Source organism: Heloderma suspectum, chromosome 1, assembly GCF_057233095.1.
Source record: "Heloderma suspectum isolate Gila_16-S chromosome 1, 16-S_ref, whole genome shotgun sequence".
NCBI lineage: Eukaryota > Metazoa > Chordata > Lepidosauria > Squamata > Helodermatidae > Heloderma > Heloderma suspectum.
This window is the reverse complement of record NC_139458.1, coordinates 396,236,667-396,263,984: the sequence shown is the minus strand read 5'-3', so window position 1 is coordinate 396,263,984 and position 27,318 is coordinate 396,236,667. Positions and strand designations below refer to the sequence as shown.

The following is a 27,318-nucleotide window of genomic DNA, read 5'->3' as shown; positions in this document are numbered from 1 at the left end:
CAAGGGCAGGAGCTCATGGCAACTCTTCTATAGACATACCTGACTATCAAAAAGAGAGAGGGGCTTCACACTCTTCAGTGAAAACTTCATAATTCCATACAAGATAGTACAAAGCACAGACTGGTGCTCAACAAGGGGGTAATGGATGTGTTTCTGCTCGAGGGCTAGTTCGACCAATGAGATCTGTCCTTCAACAGACACCCAGGCATCTTCTGTGTCCAGCACAGGAAGTTGCATTTCATCACTCCGTACATCAGCCTGGTGTAGTAAAGCAGAGAAAAACATTGGCATTTTAAAAGTAACTCCAATTTAATTCTGAATTAGTCTTGTTCAGAGATATTCAGTGTCTTTATTTTTAAAGATGCAAAAGCAGGAATCAAGAAGTCTTGCCCGCAAAACTATAGCATTTCAAAGGAATCAATAATTAGAACCAATTCAAAGCTACAGTTGGGTAAACATCTCTGTGTTACATTGTTACCTTTGCCTTTTAGGAATGCTCATTGACATTCCTTCTGAAGAGACTTAAGGACCCTTTATGGGATAGAAGCATTAATATCCTCTCTTTGTAGGCAAATTACAAAGGAATATAATAAATATTATATTGTATTTAATGTTTTAACTTCTGTAAACTGCCAGAGTGCTTCAGCTATGGGGTGGCACAGAAATGTAATAAATAAATAAATTTAGTCTCAAAGTGCCCAGATACAGGATACATTATTCTTCCGTTAAAAACAATGTGAGGTATGGGTTTTGTGTGGGGGATTTGTTACCTCCATGAGAGCTTGAAGAAGATCCAAGCAAGAGCCAAGAAAACATGTCATTGCTGTGTCGCTCATCCCTACATCCTATGTGACAAAGAGGTGTTAGCCTATGCAATGTGATTTTTCTCCTTAAACCATTCTAAGACATTTCTGATTTTCTGGATAGAACAGACAGACTGTGTTCATAGCAAAACACATTACAGTTAATTTAGAAACAAACATCTGAACAGAATGTGAGACAAACACAAACAATACCTGCACAAAATATATTTCTAAAGAATATTCTTGAAGATCATGACATTTCCATTCCAGTTATATATATCCATCACCCAAAAGAGCTCCTTATGAAACTAAGTAAAATAATGACAAATTAGTGCCTCAGACTAAAATTCATATTTACATTCCCGTATCTTTCATTACTACTCAAAGAGGTTAAGTGAGGGCACAATCCTAACTAGATAGGCAGCCGCCTCCGACCTCGAAGGCGACCCACCTATCCAAAGCAAGGCAGGAGAGGCACGGGGGGGATTGTTCCCTCCGCGCCTCTCCTGCCTTGCTATTTTTTGCTAAATAGCCGCTTTCGGCTGTCTAACGCCAGGGGGACCAACCAGGAGAGGAAGCTGCCGTACAACATATTGGATTTGTTATATACGCAGCTCTGCTCTTCCCGCCCCGGAATGCCCCCTTTCAGTTGCTCTGCGCTCCTCTTCTGAGCGCAGAGGACGGGGCTTCTCTGTGCTGCCTCCGACGCAGTGTGGACGAGGGGGGGCATCGCTGCCTCCGCCGCAGTGTGGACAAGGGGGGGCATCGGTTTTCCAGGAACCAACCTTGGAGCGTGGGCTCTGAGGTCGATTCCCAGAAAAGAGCATATCCTATGGCCCTCTAGACAGTGTCTCGTGAGCCACAGGACTGCTCCCTAAATCTAGCTAAAATTCAGATTAAATAAATGATCCAAGTACTCAATAGTCATCTGAATGAAATCATTTTCAATGGCAATAGTCCCTGGTGAGGTTAAAAATTAAATAAAAAGATGTACCCCAATTACTGAAATAAATGTTATGCCAAAAGCAGAATGTGCTAAAACTGTAAAGATTTTAAGGTGCTCATCTACTAAAAGGTGCTCATCTACTAAACATTGCATAATAATTAGTGAACTAAAACAGGTGATAAAAATGACTGGGGTTTTAAATACAAGCTTACAAACTGGCCAGTAATTCTGGCAGGCTTTAAAATAAAATGGTTTATTGTTCTGGATACAAAAGATACACACTCAAAGCAGAATTTCCAGAGGGTAGCCATGTTACTCCATAGCAGCGAAAATAGCAAAACATCTTGTGGCACCTTGAAGGCTAACATATTTATTCTGACATAAGCTTTCATGGACTAGCCTGTTCATCAGGTGCATGGAACGCCTGAGAGAGTTTCAGGTTTATAAGAGCTATGGGGGGTGGAATTGTAAACTGTGAGGACAGCAGAACATTAAATGCAGAAAGAACTGAAAGTGACAGTCACACTGGGCAGTATCCTATGCTGTCCCTGTGCTAGTGGAGCGGACTGCTATCACAACAGGAACTAGTGGTTCCTGAAACAACCGGAAACAATCATTTCCGGAATGGGGGAGATCAACAAAGCTCACAGAAGGGAGCTCTGCTGACCTGTCCCATTCCAGAAACGAGCATTTCAGCTAGTTTCTGGTGTTGTTTCTGGAGCCACTAGTTCCTGTTGTGCTAGCGGTCTGTTCCATTAGCACTGGGACAGCATGGGATACTGCCCAATGTGATGATCACTTTCAGCACTTTCTGCATTTAATGTCCTTCTGACCTCACTGTTTACAATTCCCACCACACACACACACACACACACACACACCCCGTATGTACTATATATCAACCTGAACCTCTCTATAATACATGCATCTGATGCATTGGGCTATAACTTTCACAAAAATAGTTAGTCTTTAAGGTCAAGTCCGATCGACCACTTATGTGCTTGACCCTTGCCCTTCATGGCTTATTAAATCAAACAAGGAGGGGTTGTCCGGCTGGGTCCAGGAGGTTGTAAATTCCTCCTTGAGAGAGGGAGTGGTGCCTGCTGCTTTAAAAGAGGCAGTAATTAGACCACTCCTGAAAAAGCCTAACCTGGACCCAGAGGATGTTAACAATTATAGGCCAGTGGCCAACATCCCCTTCCTGGGCAAGGTGCTTGAGCGGGTGGTTGTAGGACAGCTCCAGGCACTGTTGAATGAAATGGATTATCTAGATCCATTTCAATTGGGCTTCAGGCCTGGTTTTGGAACGGAAACTGCCTTGGTCGCCCTGTGGGATGACCTCTGCTGGGAGAGGGACAGGGGGAGTGCGACCCTGTTGATTCTCCTGGACCTCTCAGCAGCTTTCGATATCATCGACCATGGTATCCTTCTGGATAGGTTGTCTGGGTTAGGAGTTGGAGGCACTGCACTACAGTGGTTCCGCTCCTACTTGGATGGCCGATTCCAGAAGGTGGTGCTGGGGGATTACTGCTCTGTGCCATGGCAATTGTGCCATGGGGTTCCACAGGGCTCTATTTTATCCCCCATGCTGTTTAACATCTACATGAAACCGCTGGGGGAGGTTATCCGGAGGTGTGGGCTGAGGTGCCATCAATATGCAGATGACACCCAGATCTACCTCTCTTTCTCATCAAAACCAGGTGAGGCAGTGGCTGTTCTGAATCAGTGCCTGGGCATGGTAATGGACTGGATGAGGGCCAATAAACTGAAACTCAATCCAGACAAGACGGAGGTACTGTTAGTGGGTGGTTCGTCTGCCCGGCTAGGTGATATTCAACCTGTTCTGGAGGGGGTTGCACTCCCCCTAAAGGATCAGGTTCGTAGTTTGGGGGTGCTCTTGGATCCAGAACCGTCACTTGAGGCACAGGTGAACTCAGTGGCACGGAGCACTTTTTATCAGCTTAGGCTGGTATACCAACTACGCCCTTATCTGGACAGAGATAGCCTAGCTACAGTTATCCATGCTCTGATAACTTCTCGTCTGGATTACTGCAATGCTTTATACATGGGGCTGCCTTTGAAAACGGTCCGGAAACTTCAGCTGGTCCAAAATAGGGCAGCAAGATTGTTAACAGGGACTGGCCTGAGAGCTCATATTACGTCAGTATTTTTCCAGCTGCACTGGCTGCCAGTCCATTTCCGGGCCTGATTCAAAGTGCTGGTGTTAACATTTAAAGCCCTTAACGGCTTGGGGCCAGGTTACCTGAAGGATCGCCTCCTCCCATATGTGGCTGCCCGGACCTTAAGATCATCGTCAGCGGCCCTTCTCCGTGAGCCCCTGCCAAAGGAAGTGAGGCGGGTGGCTACTAGGAGGAGGGCTTTTTCTGCTGTGGCACCCCGGCTCTGGAATGAGCTCCCTAGTGAGGTTCGCCTGGCGCCTACACTGTATTCCTTTCGGTGCCAGGTGAAGACCTTTTTATTTTCCCAGGCATTTTAGCTTTCTAAATTTTTATCTTTGCTGTTTTAAATCTGTATTTTAAACTCCTGCACTGCTGCTAGATTTTATTGTGGTTGTATTGTTATATTGTGGTTTTAATGTTCTATATATTTTAAATTGTTTTATTGGGTGTTGTTTGGTTTTAATTTTTGTGAACTGCCCAGAGAGCTTCGGCTATTGGGCGGTATAGAAAAGAAAGAAAGAAAGAAAGAAAGAAAGAAAGAAAGAAAGAAAGAAAGGTGCCACAAGAATAGAATCATAGAATAGTAGGGTTGGAAGGGGCGTAAAAGGCCATCGAGTCCAACCCCCTGCTCAATGCAGGAATCCAAGTCAGAGCATCCCTGACAAATGGCTGTCCAGCCTCGTCTTGAAGGCCTCCAGTGTGGGAGAGCCCACCACCTCCCTAGGTCATTGGTTCCATTGTCGTATTGCTCTAACAGGACGTTTTTCCTGATGTTCAGCCGGAATCTGGCTTCCTGTAACTTGAGCCCATTCTTCCGTGTCCTGCACTCTAGGATGATGGAGAAGAGATCCTGGCCTTTCTCTCTATGACAACCTTTCAAGTATTTGAAGAGCGCTATCATATCTCCCCTCAGTCTTGTCTTCTCAAGGCTAAACATGCCCAGTTCTTTCAGTCTCTCTTCATAGGGCTTTGTTTCCAGTCCCCTGATCATCTTTGTTGCCCTCCTCTGAACCCTCTCCGGTTTGTCTGCATCCTTCTTCAAGTGTGGTGCCCAGAACTGCACACAGTACTCCAGATGAGGCCTAACCAGTGCTGAGTAGAGGGGAACTAGTACTTCCCGGGATTTGGAAGCTATGCTTCTATTAATGCAGCCCAAAATAGCATTGGCCTTTTTTGCAGCCACATCACATTGTTGGCTCATATTCAGCTTGCAATTGAAAACAATTCCAAGATCCTTCTCACTTGTAGTGTTGTTGAGCCACGTATCCCCCATCTTGGAACTGTGCATTTGGTTTCTTTTTCCTAGATGCAGAACTTGGCATTTATCCCTATTAAATGTCATTCTGTTGTTTTCTGCCCAGCGCTCCAGTCTATCCAGATCACTTTGAATTTTGTTTATGTCTTCCAAAGTATTAGCTATCCTGCCCAATTTGGTGTCATCTGCAAATTTGATCAGCATTCCCTGCACCTCCTCCTCCAAGTCATTAATAAAAATGTTGAAGAGCACTGGGCCCTGCGGTACCCCACTCGTTACCTCTCCCCAGTTTGAGAAGGTCCCATTGATAAGCACTCTTTGAGTCATATCAATGAGTGCGATTCTGTAGCCAACTGTGGATCCACTGGATCGTTGTTTCATCTAGCCCACTTTGAGCTAGTTTGCTCGTCAGGATATCATGGGGCACTTTGTCGAAAGCTTTGCTGACATCAAGGTATATGATGTCTACAGCATTCCCACGGTCCACAATGGAGGTGACTTGATCAAAAAATGAGATCAGATTCATCTGGCAGGACTTGTTCTTGACAAATCCATGCTCACTTTGAGTAATCACTGCATTGTTTTCAAGGTGCTTACAGATGGATTGCTTTATCATCTGCTCCAGAATTTTCCCAGGGATTGATGTCAGACTGACTGGTCTGTAGTTCCCAGGTTCCTCCTTTTTACCCTTTTTGAAGATAGGGACCACATCAGCCCTCCTCCAGTCATCTGGCACTTCACCCATCCTCCATGATTTCTCAAAGAGAATAGACAGCGGTTCTGAGAGTTCTTCTGCCAGTTCCTTTATGACTCTAGGATGCAGTTCATCTGGCCCCGGAGATTTGAACTCATTCAAAGTAATGAGGTGTTCCTTGACCATATGCCTATCGATCTCAAGCTGCAATCCTGCCCCTTCAGCCTGTACTTCGCCTTCGCCAGGGGGGTCATAGACCCTCTTTTGGGAGAAGACTGAGCCAAAGTAGGAATTGAGCACCTAGAATCATAGAATCATAGAATGGTAGGGGTGGAAGGGGCCTACAAGGCCATCGAGTCCAACCCCCTGCTCAATGCAGGAATCCTCTGCCTTTTCTTTGTCATCTGTTATCGTTTTGCCATCCTTATTTAATAGCTGAACAACCATTTCTTTCCTCTGCCTTTTACTATGCACGTAGCTGGAGAAAGCCTTTTTGCTGCTTTTAGCATCCCTCGCTAACCTCAGCCCGTTCTCAGCTTTAGCCTTCCTGACGCCATCCCTGCAATTCTGTGCTACCTGCCTGTACTCTTCCTTTGTTACTTGGCCTTCTTTCCACTTCCTATATGTGTCCTTTTTTGTTTTCAGGTAATCTCTAAGCTTTTTGTGAAGCCACATTGGCTTCTTCTGTTGTCTTCCACCTTTTCTTCTTGTTGGAATTGTTTGTAATTGTGCCTTGAGAATTTCCTTTTTTAAAAGCTCCCACCCATCTTGGACTCCTTTTCTCGTTAGTGCCGCTTGCCATGGGATCTTACTGATCATTGTTCTGAGTTTATTAAAATCAGCTTTCCTAAAATCCAGGTTACGTGTTTGACTACACTCGGCTTTTGCTTCCCTTAGAACCAAGAACTCAAGTACAACATGGTCACTTTCCCCCAGAGTTCCTGTAACTGCTACATTATCCACTCTTTATTCAAAGCACAGTATCAGCTCAAAAGCAAAAGTGGAGAGAAACATGATGAATAAATGCAAAACCACTCACAGTCACTTTGGTTTCTAGAAAACTTAATTTTATCATAAGCGTGTGCTTCGATGAAACAGACAGGTAAGGGGGCTCTCTTCCCATGAGTTCCTGGAAAGGTGGAGCAACATAAAATAAAAGGACCCAGAAAAACTGTTATCTTGGGGGGGATGGGGGGAAAACTATGGTCTTAGTTTGAATTGAAGAGAATCCACTGTTTCAAGTTAGCACAAACATCATCAGATGTACCATTCTTACACATTTCTTCAATAAATAGTTAAAAAAATCACTTGCCCTTCTGCACAATCTGTCCTTTGGTGCTTTTCCAACCTGTAACAGAAACGTTTTCTCGTCAAGTATAAGAATCCATTTAGGTAAAAAAGTAAACACCACCACATGCTGATATGCTCCCATCCGTGAACATATGGGATGTCTCCCTTTCCCTCTCCCTCCCTTCATTTCCTACAAAATGTAAATAGGAGAGGCATTACCCCATCAGATCAGTTTTTTAATGCTTCTGTAGCAGCCATATCGGGGGTCAGACTAAGTAGCCTCATGCAGTCTCATGCTTCATGTTCTTGCTGAGCTCTTTCTCCCTTGAATATATTGTTGTAAGCTGACGAGACACAGGAATTCCTTATCTTGTCAAAGGTCATACAATTGTATATCTTGTTCTCTGCTGTTCTCTTCTGTTCTCTCCTTATCATGGCTACCCTATAACCCAGTTCTTGTATTATAAACAATAGTGCTAAGAGAAGAAATGTTGAGGATTGCAACCCCATGCGGGAGGGAGAGGAGGAGCCATTTCATATATGTCACAATGTCTATAAAACCAATGTGCTAATGTAAATCGGGGCTTCTGGCTCTTTGGAAACGATTCCAGCCTTAAGCCCGCGCGTTAAATAAAGAATCTCTTTTTCCTTCACTCCGTGGTCTCTCTGACTCTGGGTTCTGCAACATAAATGGTGCCGTGACTCGGATGTGGCAGGCTCTGAGCCAGACAGGTGGCATTTGCCTGCTCTTGATCGCCGCACCAGGAGGACGAGCTCGGCACATGCCTCCCTTTCTTGGCGCCACCGACCTTTTTGTCGAGTGAATGGGAGAAAGCCTGCACCGGGATCGCCCAAACGGTAGTGAGCAGCAAGAGAACCTTGGGAAGCGGAGGAAGGAACTTGAGCCCTGCCTGTATCGCAGCTGCAATTGAGTTGAAACCCACATTGGAAGCCTTCAGGAGAAAGGCAAGTATATGGGAAAAAGAGGGCCCCGCCTTTAGGGAGAAAGGCCACTGGGCAGAAAAAAAGAGGGCCCCGCCTCATGAAGAAGGTCAGTGTTGGTGGTATACGTACACAAAAGAACCTACTCCTTGCGGGTAGAAGGGGGGCCTGATCACACCCCCGAGTGGGCGCCAGTACCTAGCACGCCAGTACTCAGTAGGAAGCTGAGGAAGCTGGGGAAGCCGTTTTCCGCTCTGGTAAAAAGTGGGAAAAGTGGGTGGCAGGGACATATGGATGTAGTGGAGAGATTGATGATTGTGTGAGTGGCTACTGCGGTTTCTGACGCATACCGTTGACCGTCCGGGTGCCCAGGCCAGTAGCAAAGTGCGTGGTGTGAAAAATCCTCTTGTGTCGGCCAGTGAGACCCCTTACTCACTGACCAATTCCCATTCCCTAATTGTGTCTGTCTTCAATTTAGGAGGGAGGCTATGGGTGGTGGGGGAAGCAAACCTTGCACCCCCTTGAGATGTATGTCAAACAAAGAAGGAAAAAGGTTTTTTTAAAAAGATTCAGAATAGAGAGAGAAAACAGCAAAAAGCTCAAGGTCGAGCTGAGAAGAAAAAAAACAAGATCTGAGGCTGTTAATTAGAAAAATGTTGCAGGACAGTCTGGCTTTTAACAAAGCGTGGGAGCGTGGGAGTGTAAGGCCAAAGAAGTAGCTGTTAGCCTAGCGCGCCGAGAGAGGGGGGGCAGGAAAATTGCCCACAACGTTCTGAGTTGTGCAACATCATCACCTCGCCTAATTGAGATAAAATCCCTAAGAAATGGAAACTGAAAATGAAGACCCAGAAGATGAAGGCAAAATAGAAAATAAAGGTGAAGAATCAGTCCCCAGAGCACAGGCTAGACCCCTCTTCGAGTAAAAAGTGTGCCATAAGACTGTCCCAAAGCAGAATAAAGTGGAAAGACCACGTTGAAGATCTCTGTCAAGGTAACCGTGTTTAGCTTTGAACTGTGTTAAAATTGCATAGAGCCTGTAGCTACTGACCATCAGCTATATGATTTCTGAAGAGCGTAACCATTAAGCTTTTGCCGTGGGATTCCCTGCAATGAAGAAATCTCACTGATTTGAGTGTCCAGTGTTACACTGCCTAAGTGTGTGTGCTAAAGAGACCGAGAAACCAGACAGCATGTTCCTGGCCAAGCCAAAATCACGCTACTGCCATGCTCCTGAAAGCTGCAATAAACTGTGTAAGCTGGGAGACCCAACCTGATTGAGAAGAAAAGAAGATATTGGAGCAACTGTCTTGAAAAACAATGAGATCTGTGTAGCTGGCTGGCTGACGCTGTCAGTGATGTTACAACTTTAAATTAAGACTGTTTTCCTGTTTGAGACCCCAGCGAAGAAAGCTGACCCGAGTTATTTGTTGCCCGTGCCAAAGCAAGAATTTGGTGGCCCTGTACCTCATCATGTCCTGTTTTGAGCTTGGGATTTACAAATACAAACAAACTGAGAAGCTTGCCTTTGAAGTCCTGCAAATCACCCCACCGCCTTCCCGAAGATTAATGGCTGCCTGAAAAATGCAAGTATAAAGCGATGCCCATCACCCCCCAGCGTCCTGAGTTTCGGCACTCAGTGTTTCAGTGCTTTCGTGTACCAGGTTAGAAGAAAAAAAAAAAAAGAGTAAGTTTTTAAAATGTCTGTGAGAGAACCTGACAGAAGTAAAATAAAATTTACAGAGGAGTTGCCCAAGTTAAAGCGTCACGGCTAGAGAGCTGAGCTGTGCGGCTCTGTTTAGACAGAGGCCTTGCTAAAAAGTTAAAGGCCCTTGTCTGTCAAAAGGGGTGTAGGGCCACACTTTCCCTTTTTAAACTGATGCAAAAGTAGAGAGCCTTTGCTGGAAACATCGCATCTTCATTGCCCAGAGCCTTCACTGTTTGCCTCCATCATCATCTGAGCTTTTTAGAGACACTCTGCACATGAACTAAAATTTTAAATTGTCAAAGACTTGCCATGGACAGTGCTGTGAAGCTTTTGATAAACTTGAACTCTCATCGCTGTGGACCATGTGTCTGTGTTTGTAGTCAGCTCAGTGTACAGCAGGCTGAGTTTGATCTGTGACTTTTAGATTTCCTTTTGCCAGAATTCATGCAGCATAGAGTTGCCGATGCAAAAATGGTGACCTAGAACTCTGCGTGTGTGGGTATGCCCGTCCCTTGATTTTAATGAGCCCTGAGCTTTCAGCCAGAAGAGCAGTATGATTGCTGGATCTGCTCCATCATGCCTTACCATGCAAGAAGTGTTTTCCATTCATTGTGTTAAATTGCAGAAAAAGTTTGTTGTATATATTTTATGATTTCTTAAATATCATAAAATATATGTGATATTTGCAGATTAGTGTTAGTTGCAACTCCAAATAATACTAAGTGTGGTTCCCAATGGATGACAAGGAAAGAAAGACAAAAGCAAGTAGAAAAGAAGGAATAGAGAAAGTAGCAGACAGATAGAGAAGAGAGAAAAAAAAAAGAAAGAAAAGGCAAGAGGCAAAGAAAAAACATGTATAAAAAAGAAGCGTGGCCATAGTTGCCCCCAGGGTAAATTAAAAGCAGCTGATTGTGCCTGGAGCTTATTACCTTGGATAAAGTAGCCACAATAATGTAATAGTTCTTTAAGATGAAAAAAATGTAACTAGAAGGAGAAGAAGAGCCTATCCCAAATGTGTGTCAGTGGGACTAGTGTAAGGCAGAAAAGTTTAAGTAAGTTTAACTTGAAAAAGACAAATAAAGAGACAAGGCTGGTGCATAGAGCAGAAAGTTTTATATAAAAAGTTTGAAACATGATCTGCAATACAGGCAGATCAGCAAAGAAAAAGAAAGCAAAAGAAAGAAAAAATTTGTCTTCCCATACTAATAAATAAAAAGTGTTATCAAGCACTTTGGGAAGCGAAGTTGTTTACAGGAAGCTGTGCCTGAGAACCAAACACTTCTAGCCTATGCTGAAAATGTTTGCTAGTGTTATGGGTAACATGTATAGTATAAAAACCCATTTAGCGCAATAGCTCATGGTTCAGAGAAGCTGTCTGATCCAAAAATTAAGTACGCCTGTGTGCTGTAAGTTACCCAATAAAGTCTCCTTGTAAATAAATCCCCCCCTGCTGGAATCCCAAAACACAAGTTGGGCTAGAGCGCCTCACCCAGTATCAAACCCTGCTGTTAAAAGCCATGAAAGCAGGTATGAAGAAGTCAATTAATATGACCAAAGTGTCTAAAGTGCTGCAAGGTGCCACCGAGGCCCCAGAGCGTACTTGGAGCATCTTTCAAATGCCTATCGCCAGTACACCCCCCTCGACCCAGAGGCCCAAGAAGACGTAAACGAAAAAAGAAAAGAAGAAGACCTGGCAGAGGCAGAAGATTCTTAAAAAAAAGAACCAGTGTGCCCAGTGTGGACAAGATGGACATTAGTGGCATGAATGCCCAAATAAAATAAATCAAATACACAAAGGAAAAAAACAAAGGGGCCAGAATGGGCGAAGAGGGAGACAGCTTGAGAGGGGCCGTGATATTGACTGTGAGGGGCCGTGACATTGACTTCATAATTGACACTGGAGCAGCATCAAGAGCAAGCAAACGTTAGCCTTAAACAAGAAGTCCAAACACTGAGCAAAGGTCTTCAAGCCCAGCGTCGCTTTGTCTTAAAAAAATAAGCCCCCAATTCCCATCACAGAAGTTCATCCTTTCCAACCAAGAGTTAAAGTATGAGTTAAAGAAGGAAAAATAACCCTTTGACTCCCAGATAGAGAAGACTGAAAACTGTCATACTTTCCACCCCCGCAGCTATGAAAGCAGCTAGAGTTAAACCCTAGATACATTGGACACGAGTCAAGAGAGCGAGAGGGGGAGAGTAGACTGTAAACAGAAATCCTAAAAATCCTTTAAAAATCATTCTGAAAAAGCAGTAAGAAGACTCAGGCTAGACCTTACTGTGGACACACCGGGAAACTGTCCCCCTGCGTACGGTCAGACCTGCAACTGGAGAATTGAAGAAGGGGACTAGACCCTACTGCAGCTTGCCAGATAAATAGCTGCCCAGCGTACGGTCAGATCCCAAAGAAGATCAAACATGCGTGTTGTAGTGTTAGTAGTGTTGCATTGTGTTTCCTTAATAAGGTGCAAAAAGGGGGGCCAGCCCCTGAAAGAGAAAGTTTGTCCCAGGGATTTGCTGATAATTACTGGCTTCACCTGGCTAACATCACGAGAGTAAAACATTTTTGTTTGCCAAGAGGTATACCTGCAAACAGGCTTATTAGCTCTTGCCTAATACCTGTCTGTAAACATCCTGGGAACATTCAAAAAGATACCATGTTAAGAATTTATGGTGTAAGTTTAACTTATTCCCAAAATGCTAATTGGGGCGTGGTTGCAAAGATCCTACCCCCTACAGAGTTCACTCTACGCACCCCCATCATTGCTGAAACAAATGCTACGTGTGCACGAATGCTTAATTGTCAAAAATTTTCCAGAAAATACAAAGCTATCCCTGGCCCCCTTCCACTGTAATAAAATTCAAAACATATCTTTTAATGATGCCCACATACTTTTGCCTCATGGATGGTTTTAGACATGTAATTCCCGCACTTGGTCATTCATTCCTGCCAACTTGTCTGATAACCACCCATGTTGCCTCAGCCGCCAATTGAACTGGTGCCAATTCTTCCCCTGTAGCCCGAGAAAATCCGTCAACGGCAGCCTCGAGCACTCCAACTAACTAAAAATTGTAATAGTCATGTGCAGTTATATTCTGACTCAGAAAAATTGGCCTTAGCAATGTCACTGGTTAAGGTTCCAGGTTTAGCCTTGGCTGATGGTCTAAAGAACAACTGGTTAGCTTGCAGCTTAGCCAAAAGCATAAATGCCACCTCACGAGCATTGTCATTGTTAAATAAAAAGCTGCGTGATCTAAAAGGTGCAGTTCTAGAAAACAGAGCTGGTATAGATTACCTCTTCCTTCTTCATCATTTAAGTTGTGAGACACACCAAAAGCTCTGTTGTTTTAACTTAACTGATAATGGCAATGCTGTAGATGAACAGATCAACAAGCTGCACAATATAGTAGCTAACAAAACAATAAGACAAAACAATTAGCTCAATTAGTTAACCCCTTGGCTTCCAGATCTTAGCTGGCTTAAAAGCATTGTTCATCCTAATTCTATCAGTATTGTTCATAAAAGTTCTGTTATGTCTCTGCGTTCCTTGTCTTATGCGCTGTTTAACCAATCTGTTTTATGTCTCAGCTAGTAAAACTGCTGCCCTCTATGCTCTAATAGCCCAACAAGAGGCTAAGTAATATGTATGTCACAAAAAGCTTTGTATAGTTATCAGAAATGCTATAATTGTAATGAAATTATGCATTTAAGGGGGGAATGTAGCAGCCATATCGGGGGTCAGACTAAGTAGCCTCATGCAGTCTCATGCTTCATGTTCTTGCTGAGCTCTTTCTCCCTTGAATATATTGTTGTAAGCTGACGAGACACAGGAATTCCTTATCTTGTCAAAGGTCATACAATTGTATATCTTGTTCTCTGCTGTTCTCTTCTGTTCTCTCCTTATCATGGCTACCCTATAACCCAGTTCTTGTATTATAAACAATAGTGCTAAGAGAAGAAATGTTGAGGATTGCAACCCCATGCGGGAGGGAGAGGAGGAGCCATTTCATATATGTCACAATGTCTATAAAACCAATGTGCTAATGTAAATCGGGGCTTCTGGCTCTTTGGAAACGATTCCAGCCTTAAGCCCGCGCGTTAAATAAAGAATCTCTTTTTCCTTCACTCCGTGGTCTCTCTGACTCTGGGTTCTGCAACACTTCCTTTCTAGCTGACCTTCATTCAGCAACGCAAAAATGCTTCCCTTCCATTTGGGGTAAATTTGGCTTTCATGAGCCTTTGTGCTGGCACAGGCACCCAACCCAGCCAAAATTCCAGAGTTGGATCAACAGGGAATTCCTTGTCACTGTTTAATGCTACATGAGCAAAAAGGCTGTATCTGCTGAAATTCCTCTCTCCAATAATAACTGGAGGTCCGAGATTAGGAAGTGTGAGACAGCTCCCTCAGGCAGCGGAGTTTGGATACCATGAAAGGGCAGCAAGTTGTTAATTTATTTTTACTGTATTTTTAATCCCAGGGAGAGGCACTTGTGAGATTTTCTGGCTCCGGTGCCAAAAATAAGTTGACCAACCTCGGATAACATGCTCTTCGATGGTTGTGAAGAGCGGGGGGGGGGGGGGGGGGCTTGTTACTCTAACCACTGGCTCTGGTGTCCCTGCTAATTTCCCCATTCCCCTTCGTATACACTAATGTAGCTCCTGATGTTCCCTTGAGCACAACTCACTTCAAACAGTTCACACGTTCATTTGCCCATCAGATGAGTAATCAAGTGATATACATGCAGGTGTGATAAGCCTTGGGAAACTTTGGTAATTATTTTCCCAACTTCCCAGGATTAGAGTGTTGCTTCAGATTTTTGAGGTACACAGAGCAGCAGCAAAAGCCAACTGCAGGACTACAACGTTAGATGAAGCTGCTGGTTCAGGCTCTCTGCAGCGCCTGCGTGATGGAACTTGAAAAATATTCTTCAAAAACGGGCTAGTTCAGAGTTTTGGACTTCTGGTTGGAGCCAATGTCACCCCTGCAGCATTCCGTGGAACCTCCGTGGGATGCTACCTCCAACAGCTTTTTAAAAGGTTGAAAAGCCTTTTTATCTCGCCCCTGGAATGAAAAGGGGAGGCAAGGCAGCATCTGGATGAAGTCTTAGAAAATTAGTCCTCTCAGCGATGCAACATGGGGGCTGGATTTCGAGACTACCCTCCCAGAGCTTAATCATCGCCTAAAGTTGTTTTGAAACTCCTCTCTAAATAGAAGAAATTAGGGCTGGCGTGCTCCATTGTAATTTATGGATTAAGAAATACCAACAATATCTGAGAAATGGTTTAAGAAATATTAACAATATTTGAGGATATTTGAAGACCTGCAAGATCTGTTTGAAGAGAAACATGGCTACAGCAAGGAGAAAAAAAGGAAATGCATTTCTGCCTACTCCCCCTGTACCTCCTTTGGCAAAGGCGCCGAGACCCGAAAATATAGGGGAGTTATTTACTCTGATAAAAAATTTTGTCTTTGCAATTTGCTGAACAGGCTAAGAGGTTGGATACAATTCAAAATTCCATCACCACCCTGCAAGGAGCTGTGGATTTAATTAACACTTCTTGGCAAAAAATGGAGGTGAAAGTTAACGAGCTGAAAGATAGGGTGGCAGCAAACGAAACTGCGTCACCATTTTTTTTCAACAACTCTTTTGTCAGAATTTCTCAACTGCAGGCTTTTACATGCAGGGCAAATGTACGTATTATTGGTATTAAGGATTCGCCTAATGATGTAAATTTGTCTACTTTTGTAGATAAGCTTTTGCATGAGATACTCCCTGTGCCATCTGATTATTTACTTGATTACTTGACTGGCTAGATGATTACAGTCCAATTTGCAAGAATCTCCACAAAAAATTATATCCTGTGTTTGGCAAGAGGGGGTGGAAATCTCTTTTGGAAACAAGATAAAGTTATGTTATTTCCGGATTACACCAAAGAAGTTGCTGAGAAAAGAAGGCAATTCATCAAGGTGAAAAATCTGGCAAAACAAATTAACTTACAATATCACTTAAAATATCCTGCTACATTTTGCATTGTTTCTGAAGGTCAGATGAAGAAGTTCCTAAATCACGAAATGGCAGAGGTGTGGCTAAATGCAAAAACATGTAAGATTTCTGTTCCAGCCCCATGAACTGGAATCCATAAACATGTTTTGTTAACTGACTATGTTTAGTCTGAATGACTCAGGCTAGGCCAGAGTTAATTGCTTATATCTATCTATCTATCTGTCTGTCTGTCTGTCTGTCTATCTATCTGCATTCTCTCATTTCTCTCTCTTTTTTTTTTTAATGGATACAACATACTGTACCTAAATATACTGTTTGAGGGTGTATAGAAATGTGCATGCTCATTTATATATGTAGTATAAAACATATTTCCTAAAGGAAATCAACCCTGAGTGCTCATTGGAAGGACAGATACTGAAGCTGAAGCTCAAATATTTTGGCCACCTAATGCGAAGAGAAAACTCTCTGGAAAAGACCCTGATGCTGGGAAAGACTGAGGGCAAAAGGAGAAGGGGACGGCAGAGGATGAGATGGCTAGATAGCATCACTGATGCAATTAATATGAACTTGAGCACGCTCCGGGAGAGAGCGCAGGACAGGAAGGCCTGGCGTGCTATGGTCCATGGGGTCACGAAGAGTCGGACACGACTGAACGACTGAACAACAACAACAAATAAAACATATTACTGATTGCTGTAAGGTTGTTTTTAAGCTTTATTATCATATAACATTATAAAATTTATTAGTGATTTGTTGTTATTATTATTATTTATCCTTTTTAACCTCCTTCCTTTTTTATTATTATTACTATCATTATTATGAGACTGGCTAGTAAGGTTTTTGACTGGTTAAATTGTTAAGCTTTACTATATTTAATTGAAGAGCAATATATGGTTACTGGAAACAAATTGTAGGCCTGCTTCCTTGCTATAAGACTGATGACATGATATGATTAATCATGCTGTATTGAATTGTAACATTGCCAGTGTTACAGGTATAATTTTTAAGTAGAATGGGATTTGAAGCCCGTGTGTATTGGAGTTTAAATTTAATCCTTTTAAATAATTTTTTTCTCCTTTTTGGTTATTGCTCCGTCCTTTTAAGAATACTGTATTGCTACCGATTAGGTTGTTGGTACTGTTTATTTCATTTATAAAGACAAAAATAAAATAAAAAGTATTTTAAAAAATAGGGGCTAGTTCACAACAAACAAATGAAACTGACTTTTGAAATATTAGTATTTACTTCTGGTAAATTTTATCATAAAATCAAACTGAATCAAAATAACGTAAAAATGAGAAAGAAATGTATTTAAAATGCAACTGCAACATTTGTTCAATTCATAGAATCATAGAATAGTAGGGTTGTAAGGAGCCTATAAGACCACTGAGTCCAACCCACAGACCATCGAATCCAACCCCCTATTAGTCTAGTTAAAATCTTTTGATTAAAAGGGTGCACCTATTTAATTGGGCAACAATTAAAAATATTAATATAAGTACTTGCAAAAACTACAGATAGCAGGTGTCTTCTGAAAAAAGTCATCTTCTGTCCTCCTGTGCTCACACACACAAACACACACACCGGGGGACGGGAGGGGGGAGCGATAATTCAATATTTACCTTGTCCATTAAGTAGGTAGCAGCAGAAAGCCTTTTTACTATGAATGTGTTCCACATCATTAGAGCAATTCCTGAAAACAGTTATATGAACTTAAGATCCAGCAGAAGGCAATATCAAAAATGCATTTTGTTAGGCAAACTCATATGATAGGAAGGTGCATCCCTCTTGGTTTCAGATAGTATGGGTACGCTTTGGTTGTTCACAACAAAAGTCTGTCAGTCAAAGTTTGCAAGTAAAAACTTCCACAGATCAGTGACACCTCAGGGTGAGTACCACTGGTAACCAGCATCCTCACAAGGAAGTGGAGCACTGACTTCCTTGTGGAGATGCTGGTACCAATGGGACTCACTCAATTATAATTACATTATCTGATCTATCCATGGGGATTCCACTTACAGACACAGCTGTGAATCCTTCGCCATGCATGCTACACTTATCACTCTGAAGCTAGCCTCTCTACCTCACCTATACAGATTGCCTATTCCTGCTACAGACTGTGCAGTTTGTCAATCTGGTGCTCTCCAGATGTTTTCAACTACAACTCCCATAAACCCCAGCCAGCTTGGCCAATGATCAGGCATTACGGGAGCCATAGTCCAAAACACCTGAAGGGCACCAGACTGCCTACCCCGATCTACTCAAACTAATATTCTATTGAGAATAGTTCCCTCGTACTTACCATGCTGAACATGAGCGTTATCGATGCATCTGAGATGTTCTATAGATCTGATGAGAAAACGTGCTTCCTTGTATTAAAAGATTAAAGAGGAGGGAGAAATCAAGTGTTAAAATCAGTCAATGCAATGAGGCAAAGAAGCGGCTTCCTAAGCTAATTGCTAAAAACTTTGTGGCTTTGATTTAACATTTCAGGCTTTGATCACATATCAATGACAGGGGCCTTGCTATCTGTAGGCCCTGTTGCAGGTTGAAACACACACACACACACACACACAATTTCAAAAAATGAAAGACAAGGAATCTCAGTGAGAAAGGAAAGTTCTGTATTTTTTCAAAAGCTTTGTTCTGAAAAGGTTAATCAGATGAGAAGAACAACAGTTGTCTCTCTTCAGAGTTTGAGAGAGCACTTATAACAACATTAAAGCGGCAGATAAAGAGACACCATGGATAAGGATTTCTACCTTTAAAAATAGGTTGTGAAAAATGAAAGAGATAAAGTGAAATGAAAATTGCTTTTGGAAAAAATAATCTGTGAAGTACAGTAACAATAAACTGGTTCCTCATATGTATTATTCAAAGGGTATTTGGGATATTACTGCTTCTTTTTTCAATTATCCTACACTATGAAAACTCCTATGATTCATAACATTGGTTGGATCTAGTTTGTATTGTAACACTGTATTGTAGCCTTATCTTCCCAGAGAGCAAACTTTTCATTCCGTATTGATATATACCCTAAAGGCGCAATCCTATGGGGATAGTCAGCCGCCTCCAAACTTGGAGGCAACCGACTATCCAAAGCAGGGTGGGCAGAGTGTGAAAGGGATCTTCCATACCACGCTCTGGCCACCCTGCATTTGCGGCCAGATGGCTGATTTCGACTGTCTAGCTGGAGCAGTTTGGAGCAGGGGAAGGAGGCCAGACAGAGTATAAGAAGCATTGCACCGGCGCATCCGTTGTCCCCACCCCAAGGAATGCCCCCTTTTTGCCCATTCCGCACTGCTCTTCCAAACGCAGAGCCGGGGATGAACCACGCTGCCTACGAGACAGCAGGGGAGGGAGCGAAGGCAGTTTTCTGGAAACCGACCTTGGACCACTAGCTCCGAGGTTGGTTCCTGAAAACCAAAAAATCTTACGGCTGTCTAGCCACTGTCTAGCAGCCATAGGATTGCACCCTAATTAGCTTTAGCCTTCAAAACACACACACAGTTCAACAGAGTAGTTTTAGTACAGTAGCTATTTATATGCTGTCAGCTTCTAACAAAATTATGAAAGCATAATTGAATGTGTACAAATGTGGTGCAAAAGGTTGCAGCAGATGTGCCAAAGTAACGTTCAAAGATTAAATTGGCCAAAGCACCTTTTTCTGTCTTCAAATGATAAATCTATAAAAATTGTAAGCAAAACCTAGTTAACATTATTTACATTACACAGCAACAGCATCTATAACAGGAAACACGAGGAATAAGAAACAGAAATGCCCCATTACCTCTGGGTCCTTGTTCCACTGCACAACATACTCCCAACAGCAATGCGCATGGAGTACATCCATCTCTAGGCTACAAGGAAATTGCTGATATGCTAAATGCAGTAATTCTAGAAATAAGATATAAAAATAATGACTATTGGGGGGGGGGTTCCATTTCTTTGCCATTTGTCAATTGGAAAAGTCATTTCAGCTAGCTCCTGAAGGAGCATGTCATTCAAACATTTGTTCTGCATCTTTACCTAGTATGGTTTCCAAGCCTGACTGGTCTTCTGCACCCTCAGCTAGAAAACTGATGCTAGTTTGTGGCATTTCCTCTTCACTTTCTGATTCTTCTCTCTGCCGCCCCAGTCCGAGTAATGGTAGGCTGAGGTCTTGCTTGAAAACCCATTTTGCTACGCTGTCAGCAATGCCTCCTGAAGCAAAAGTAAAAGGTAGCCCAGAATCAGTTAGGTATTTTTCTCTGAAAACAACCCTAGGCTCAGTTTACACATATGTATAAAATACCATCTTTCTAGATTCAGCTTGCAGGTAAGGGGCTGCATTTTTTAATACTCCTACATGGGAACAATGTTCTTGCACATAGAGAAAGAGCACATCAGGGAGAAGACTAGACTGAGCCTTCTCCCTACCATGTTAGGGCAGGGGTAGGCAATGTGGAGGCTGCGGACACTAGTGTGCCCCCAGCCACCTTTCTCGGCATGCATCAAGATGCCCTACCCCTCCCACTTATTTGAAAAAAGTAGCACATTCTCTTACTAGCAGCTGGGATTGCTGTGAAATAGGTTTCTGTTGGTGCCGAAAACTGTGGGTTCAAAGGAGTTGTTTAGTGAGGTGGGGCCTAGACCGTACATCTGCCTTGTACTCAGTCCTTAGGACATGTTACTTGTCTTTTGCCACGCCTCCTATGGCAGACATTTTGTGGTGACGTGTGAAAAAGACATCTCAGCACCTCCCCGAGCAATTAAATGGGATTAAGCAAGCTACAGGTTCAGTAAGTGCTTAGTATTTATGCATAGAGAATCTGCCGAGCTTTCATTCATGTCAACCATGGAACTACTCCCAAACATTTCCACTAGATTTTCAAGAATTCTCCCAACACCCAAACCTGCTTGCCTTTATAAGAACAAATAAACTGCCTGCCTCAGATTGAGCTCTCTTGCCTTGGGCTAGCTTGGCTGTCTGTTATCCTGCAAAGTGGGAAGAAGAATTTTACCACTTCAGTTACAGATGTGTGGTAAGCAGTCTGCTGGCCTCTGGTCTAAGTGACTGTCGAGCGTGCCTGTCTAGAAGACAACATTCAACAGCTACGAACTCAGATGCTACTGTCATTGTTTAAATCATATCAATTAAGTTTCCTCACATTTTGTGATTAAAATATTTTTTTCAGTAAGAAAGTTTACAATCCTAGTTTCTTGCTTGGGACAACATGCACTGCCTCTGGGAAGAAAAAAAAAGTCAATCCTTGTTTATTAGCCCTTTCCTCTGCTGGTGCATGAACATAGATGTATGCCACATAAACTGACACTAATCCCATTATCAGATTTTTACCACATTGAACCTGAAAGTGTCCTGTTAACTACAAGACTAATAGAATACACGTGCCTGTCTGACTCTTTGCCATAAAACACTAAACATTTGAACTCCATGGAGACAAGAAATAGGGTTTGTACAACTGGAATTACTTCAGTTTTCTATTTGACTGGAATGCTGATACCTTTGGTTTCCTTCCATCTCAGACTAAATGCTCTCATGGCCAGGTGTCCAAAGTTGTGCATTTTGTATATATACATTAAGGAATTTGCGGTAAGTTATCAATTGATTAAGAATACATATAATCCATGTGAGTCTTATAAAAATTCAGAATCTTTGACAGTACAAAGGTAGTTTCAAGACTGCGTATGATTTGAAGCATTCCCTGTGGCCCCTTCCTTCAGACTTAGCCACATAGCGTTAGAGGCATCTCAAAGACAAGCAAAATCTTCACACATCTTTGATTCCATGGGTTCTGCTCCTTTCCCTTTCATTAGCCCAGAGTTAGATACAGATAGGCAAGCTGTCGCAAGAACTACATAGGAAAATAGAGTTTGGATCTAACACAACAGCCCCAGAACTTAGGTAAACAGAGTAATGAATGCCTTGGCTACTTTTCACAGAATTTGGTCTTTAGTGAAGATGAAAGCTGAATACAAATATCCAAAGGGCTGGATTCGGCACAGCCTTTTCATGACCAGAAGCAGTCCTTCAATTTGCAAAAGGGGCTGCAATCCAGTAGAGGTGCCCACTCACAGAAGGGTGACCAGTTCAAGACTTTTGTGGGGCAGCAGTTTTGTCTCACTACATTTTTGAATGTCAGCTATAATCTGGAATCCATCTGTTAACTGTAGTAGATATTCTGAGCTTTGAGGATATAAATTCATGTTGATATGTATTTCCTCTATGTGTTATTTTTCATGTTCTTAGAATACTTTAAATCTTAATTCTGAATTTTGTTCTAGCGAAGTCCAAACACTGATTTCTGTCCTATACATACTTTCATATGGAGTTTTAAAGGTATTTTATTTTGTTATCTTATAATATGGAATTGTAAATGTATTTTACTTTGTTCTTTTTGATACATTATTTGGTATGTTAATTCAATAAACTCTGCCCAGTTCACAGAAGGATGGGAAGTTACTTTTCCCCCTTCTCCCCGCAACCTCCAGCACCATCTCTCACGCTGCTCTGGAGGGTCCTCTGGAGAAGGTTTTCAGGGGACACAAGGGGCTACAGGGGAACAGGGGAATCAGCAAACGTTTCCTCCCTCCCTTTCCACAAGTGGAGGTCCACTTGCGCATATTTGGGTCTAAGCCAAGACCTCTTGGCAAGATCACCTTTTCCTCCTTCAAGCAGTTTCTTTACAGAGAGTCTGCCAAGTGGTTCGGCCTGCAGAGATGAGACTTGGTTTGTCTTCTTGCTCACTTTACTGTGCAGGAGTGTCTGAAGTATTAGGCAATCTTCTAACTGTTTCAGCAGAAGTTTCCAGTATTCAGTATCAAGTGAAAGTGCTTCCCAAGAATCTGTATCACCACCTACGGTTATCTGGGGAAACTAACAAAAAAAGATTGTTTGTGAAGTCTCCGCAATGCTGAGTTAAAGAAGTCGAAGAGTTACGTTAGGGCTATTTCACACATTACACAGAGGCAAACCCAGATTTACCAGATGTACACTCAACAGAAAGCTGCAGCCAAATCACAGTTGCCTGATTAATGTGTTTGATACATATGTTTGTTGCATACACTTTTTACATTTTTAGATGAAGTGGTTCTTAGAAAAGAAAGAACAGAGTAAGAATACCTCAGCAAAATGTCTTTCATCAGTCAACGTGTGTATAATAAAAGTTGTTTTACACATATCAACTTACACTAACTTAAAAAAAAGGCTTAAATAAGGAAACAATCATCATTTCCTAGCCTAACTTATTTTACTGGGTTGTTTAAAGATAAAATTGGGTGGGGGGTGTGTGTGTAGGGAGATGCATGCCATCATGAGCTCCTTGGAGGAAACACAGGATAAAAATGTAAACCAATACATCATCGTCATCATTATTATCTGCACACTAAAAGGTGGAGGTGGGATATGAAAGCTGAATTTCCTAGGAGTCTAAGAGCTGAGCAAGAGCAAAACCAAAATACAATTAACTTTAATACTCTGTTGTTGAGAGTATTACACAACTACGAACATCCCATGGTGTTTGCAATGCGCAAGTTGAATGTGAAATTTAGTTTTATCCTGCTAGTTTGCAATGAGTTCACAGTATGGCCTATATTTACAAACCAGAGGCCGACATTTGTATACCTCATATACCAAGACAAACAAATAGCTGTGAGTTTCCAATAGCTGTGAGTTTAAAGTCTGTTCTTCAGAAGCATATATTACAGTTTTCTTTCAGCAATCACTATATGGCAGGGGAAAAGAAATCTAATTTACTTACCTTTTTCTCTGCTATGCTATCAGTTATCTGTGCTGTTACAGAATGCCCAACATGAGCAGATAATAAGGCAGCTCCATTATTCTCAGATTGGATACAGGCTGTGCGCATTTGCTGCCACCAGGGCGAGACTGACTGAGAATCCCATGACTCATCTATAGCAACTAAAACAAAAAGGGAAAAACTCAGATGTACAAGTTGTCAATTAAAATTAGCAAAATAAAACCACAACCTAAAATAAAAAGTTAACTGCGTTTTTAAAGAAACTCAGCTGGTTAAATACAGCGTCAATTTGTAGGACTATAGTGTTTAGTCAATAAAATCAGTATCAATTAATGTATTATTGTTGCTGTTGTTTTTTGCACAAAAACTATGGGTAGCATCTTCTAGAGAATGCCTTTTCTCACGCAGGAGGGAATGCCTCTTTTAAAATGGGGCCTGCTACAACACATGCACACACCATCAAACATCTCCAGCAAATGCTGGTGCCATTCTTAGAATAGGCATTGCCCGAGAATTCTAAAAGAGAAAGGAGAAGTGTGTCTTTTTAAGACTCTGTCTGCCATCTGCTGGTGCTGTGTGATAATGCAAAATGAGTCAGTTTCCTAGGCCCTATGCAAAAGAGACCTCTTCCGTAAGCTCTCTGCTCCACTTAGCACTTGCACATTTAATTAATTACAGTGTATACAATCAACTAAGATTTCTTAAATTTATTTATTTATTTACAATATTTATATACCGCTCCTCATCAGAAGATTTCGGAGCAGTGAACAACATGATAAGAATAAAACAATGGTTAAAAGAGTTTTAAAAGTTAAAACATTTTTTAAAAAGACAAATCCCAACGAAGTGGAGTTCAACAAACCACAGCTGGTCATGCAAGGAAGCCCTCTTGAAAGAACAATGTCTTCAGGAGGCGCCGGAAAGAACACAATGTTGGCGCCTGCCTGACCTCTAAAGGCAGAGAATTCCACAGGAAGGGGGCCACCACACTGAAGGCTCTTCTCCTGGTGGACTCCAACTGGGCCATAGGTCCATGTGGAACCACTAGGAACATGCCCTCTGATGACCTCAGTGACCGGGCAGGTTGGTAAGGAAGGAGGCACTCTCTCAGGTATCCTGGTCCCCATATTGTGAATAAATGAGAACCATATTGTTGTGTCATGGTTTTGTGAATCTACAATGGCCATCAGATTGTTTTTCTTTACAATTTTATTACATGTATTTGTTAGCTGTCCAATAAGTAAAATTCTCTGGACAACATACAGAATATAAAAATAAATTAAAATGCTAAAATGCAAAATAAAATTCTAAAAAGCAGCATTAAAGCAATCAATATAAAACAGAGAGAAACCTAACACCACAACAGCAGCAAATATTAACAAAACTTTAAAACTGCAGTCAGAACAGCCCCATTAAGACATACAAAACAAGAGAAAAAGAACTGGGTTTTAAAAGCCAGAGATAACAAAAAGGTATTTGCAAGGCACCAAAATAACATTAAAGTTGAGCTCTGGGCTTGTATCACTGTCACAGCTTTAGCTTTTCCATCTGTAAAACAGTCATCATTGATCTACTTTTCTGGAATGTGTAGCTGAAGAAAGAGAAACTGGTAAGACCCTGAACAAATTAAAAATGCTACACAAATGACAGATCATAGTGATAACAACAGAGGTGACCCTTAATGGGGCAAGAGCTAGAAAGCTTATCTAGCAGATGAGATAACATTCCAGTAGTTAACATCAGGCTGAGGGGAGAAAGGTGGGGGTGGGATAAAATTTCCACAATATACTCAATTGGCCAAGGTAGTATTCGAAAGATCTATTGCATCTGAGTGTGTAGAAGTGTGGGTCTTCAAAGTACTATAATGAGAACACTGGCATACCCACAGACAGCCCTTAAACAGCTTCAGAATCGTTCATTGGTTCACTTCTTTTGAAATACATTTACATGCAGCACTAAGTTTGTCTTTGTTCACAGTTCTAATTATGGCTTGCAGAGTAAGGTCAATGGCCCATTTCCAAGAAAGGAGTACCAGCCATTTCCATTCTGTAAACTCATCTCACCTGTCATTTTGCTCAAAAGGGATAGCGCAGCATGAAGGCAGCAAATTGATTGTGTTCTTTGTAGAATATCTTTTTCCTTAAAAAGCCACACACTGAGAAGCAGGGACTGAGAAAGACAGAGAGAAAAGATTTAGGAGAGTTCCCTTAAATGGGAATAGATTCAGGAGATAACCTCTCCAAATAATCCTGACTAAAAACTACTGATGATCAGGCCCTCAATTCTAAAGACAATTAGAAATAACTACAAAATTGTTCTACTGGCCTCCACATTATCTATAGCAATAAGCTCCCTGCAGCATTACCGCACTGCACTGAAGTACTCTCAGTTTTAAATTTGCTGCTTCATATTGGTTAGGTCTTTTTCACTTTCTTCACAAAATTCAGATCTTTCCCCATATGCATTCTATACAGAGGTAGCCAAATGCATTTTATCTCATTGGGAATCCTACTTTAAGGAGAAATGTTTGATAGCAGCATTTCATTACATTTATCTTCTTGTTATAGATTAATAGCAGCTTAACATGAATTACAATGAAAGCTGTTTCACACACAAACACAAAAAATCAGGCAATAGCCCTAGTCCCAATACCTCAACACTGTGCCACCTCTTTTCCCCACCAGCATCTTCCATGTTCTTATCTACCCACCCACCCCAAGAAGTTACCATTTCTACTCAAGAGGCTGCTCCCCATTTCTCATATACTAGCTGTCAAACTGCAAGAGCTCATTGGCAGAGAGCAGCTAAAATGTAAGTCTGATAACAACTATGAAGAGTAAAAAAGGAAAGCGAATATAGTACTCACCAATAATAGTTGGGGGCTAAATCCTGCAGACTCCAGCATCTGGCATATTTCCTCTGTTGAACTTTCTCCATGTAAACATTTCCAGAAAAAAAAGCTTCCTAAACACACACCAGAGTTTTCCTAGTTATTAAAGGTTTCCACCCAATGAGGATTCTTCTGCTTGCAAACAAAGCAAACCTATCAGAGCAATGCATGCAGATTTGGCCAATTCAGATGGGCAATAAATAATGCTGCCAGGAGCTATATACATTCTGCCCATCCTCCTTCCGACACCCCCCTCTGCCACTGCATTTGATCAAGGGTACCCCGCCACACAGCTCAGCAGGTTGAGGCAACCCTTGAGCCTGCTACATGACAGTCATAGTACCACCTTGATCCAGAGCCCTTGGTTCACTCCAATGTTTAGGCACTCTAGCAGAAAGAGTGTCCCACTTTATTTCTACAGAAGGGGAAGCTTTGGCCAGATATCCTATTACATCAGTGGAAAAGCTCTTGGAAACAGGGAAATGTCATGTGTGTATTGGATAACCCACACCCAAGGCACAATTAACCCTGAAAGGCTCATACCTAAAGCCACATATTCTCTCTCATCTAGCTTCTTCATATTAATCACATCCTTTTCATAAGCCAAATACTCCAAGAAAGTTTTCACAGGCAGCATGCCATCTTTATCCTCTGCAAAACGCACGGAAGGCTGGGTGTTCTGCTGCTTGTAATTCTCCAGTAACATATGCAGCCTAGTAAACTCTTTTTCATCTAATCGAAGTAATTTAGCCAAGTCCTTAAAAGCAGTAAGTTAAAACATGTAACAGTGAAGATCACATTAACCTGGAAAAGTTATCACACAATTCCACTCATCACAGTATCCCTGTCT

At 42.1% G+C, this 27,318-nt stretch overlaps 1 protein-coding gene across 5 annotated transcripts in view; it reads right to left on the bottom strand.

Annotated features, from left to right (window-relative positions):
- Positions 1-27,318, bottom strand: part of RAB3GAP2 (RAB3 GTPase activating non-catalytic protein subunit 2) — a 69,457-nt gene that overhangs the window by 5,679 nt on the left and 36,460 nt on the right. For all 5 annotated transcript variants that reach the window (XM_084828758.1, XM_084828760.1, XM_084828759.1 and 2 more), the window contains 12 exons: positions 27,012-27,225; positions 26,445-26,542; positions 25,642-25,747; positions 23,579-23,739; positions 22,479-22,695; positions 19,848-20,021; positions 19,609-19,715; positions 18,121-18,187; positions 17,441-17,511; positions 7,191-7,226; positions 771-845; positions 40-258 (listed from right to left, as the gene is read on the bottom strand). In XM_084828758.1, coding sequence (XP_084684884.1) covers positions 40-258; positions 771-845; positions 7,191-7,226; positions 17,441-17,511; positions 18,121-18,187; positions 19,609-19,715; positions 19,848-20,021; positions 22,479-22,695; positions 23,579-23,739; positions 25,642-25,747; positions 26,445-26,542; positions 27,012-27,225 — 1,545 coding nt within the window. The remainder of the gene's footprint in view (positions 1-39; positions 259-770; positions 846-7,190; positions 7,227-17,440; positions 17,512-18,120; positions 18,188-19,608; positions 19,716-19,847; positions 20,022-22,478; positions 22,696-23,578; positions 23,740-25,641; positions 25,748-26,444; positions 26,543-27,011; positions 27,226-27,318) is intronic.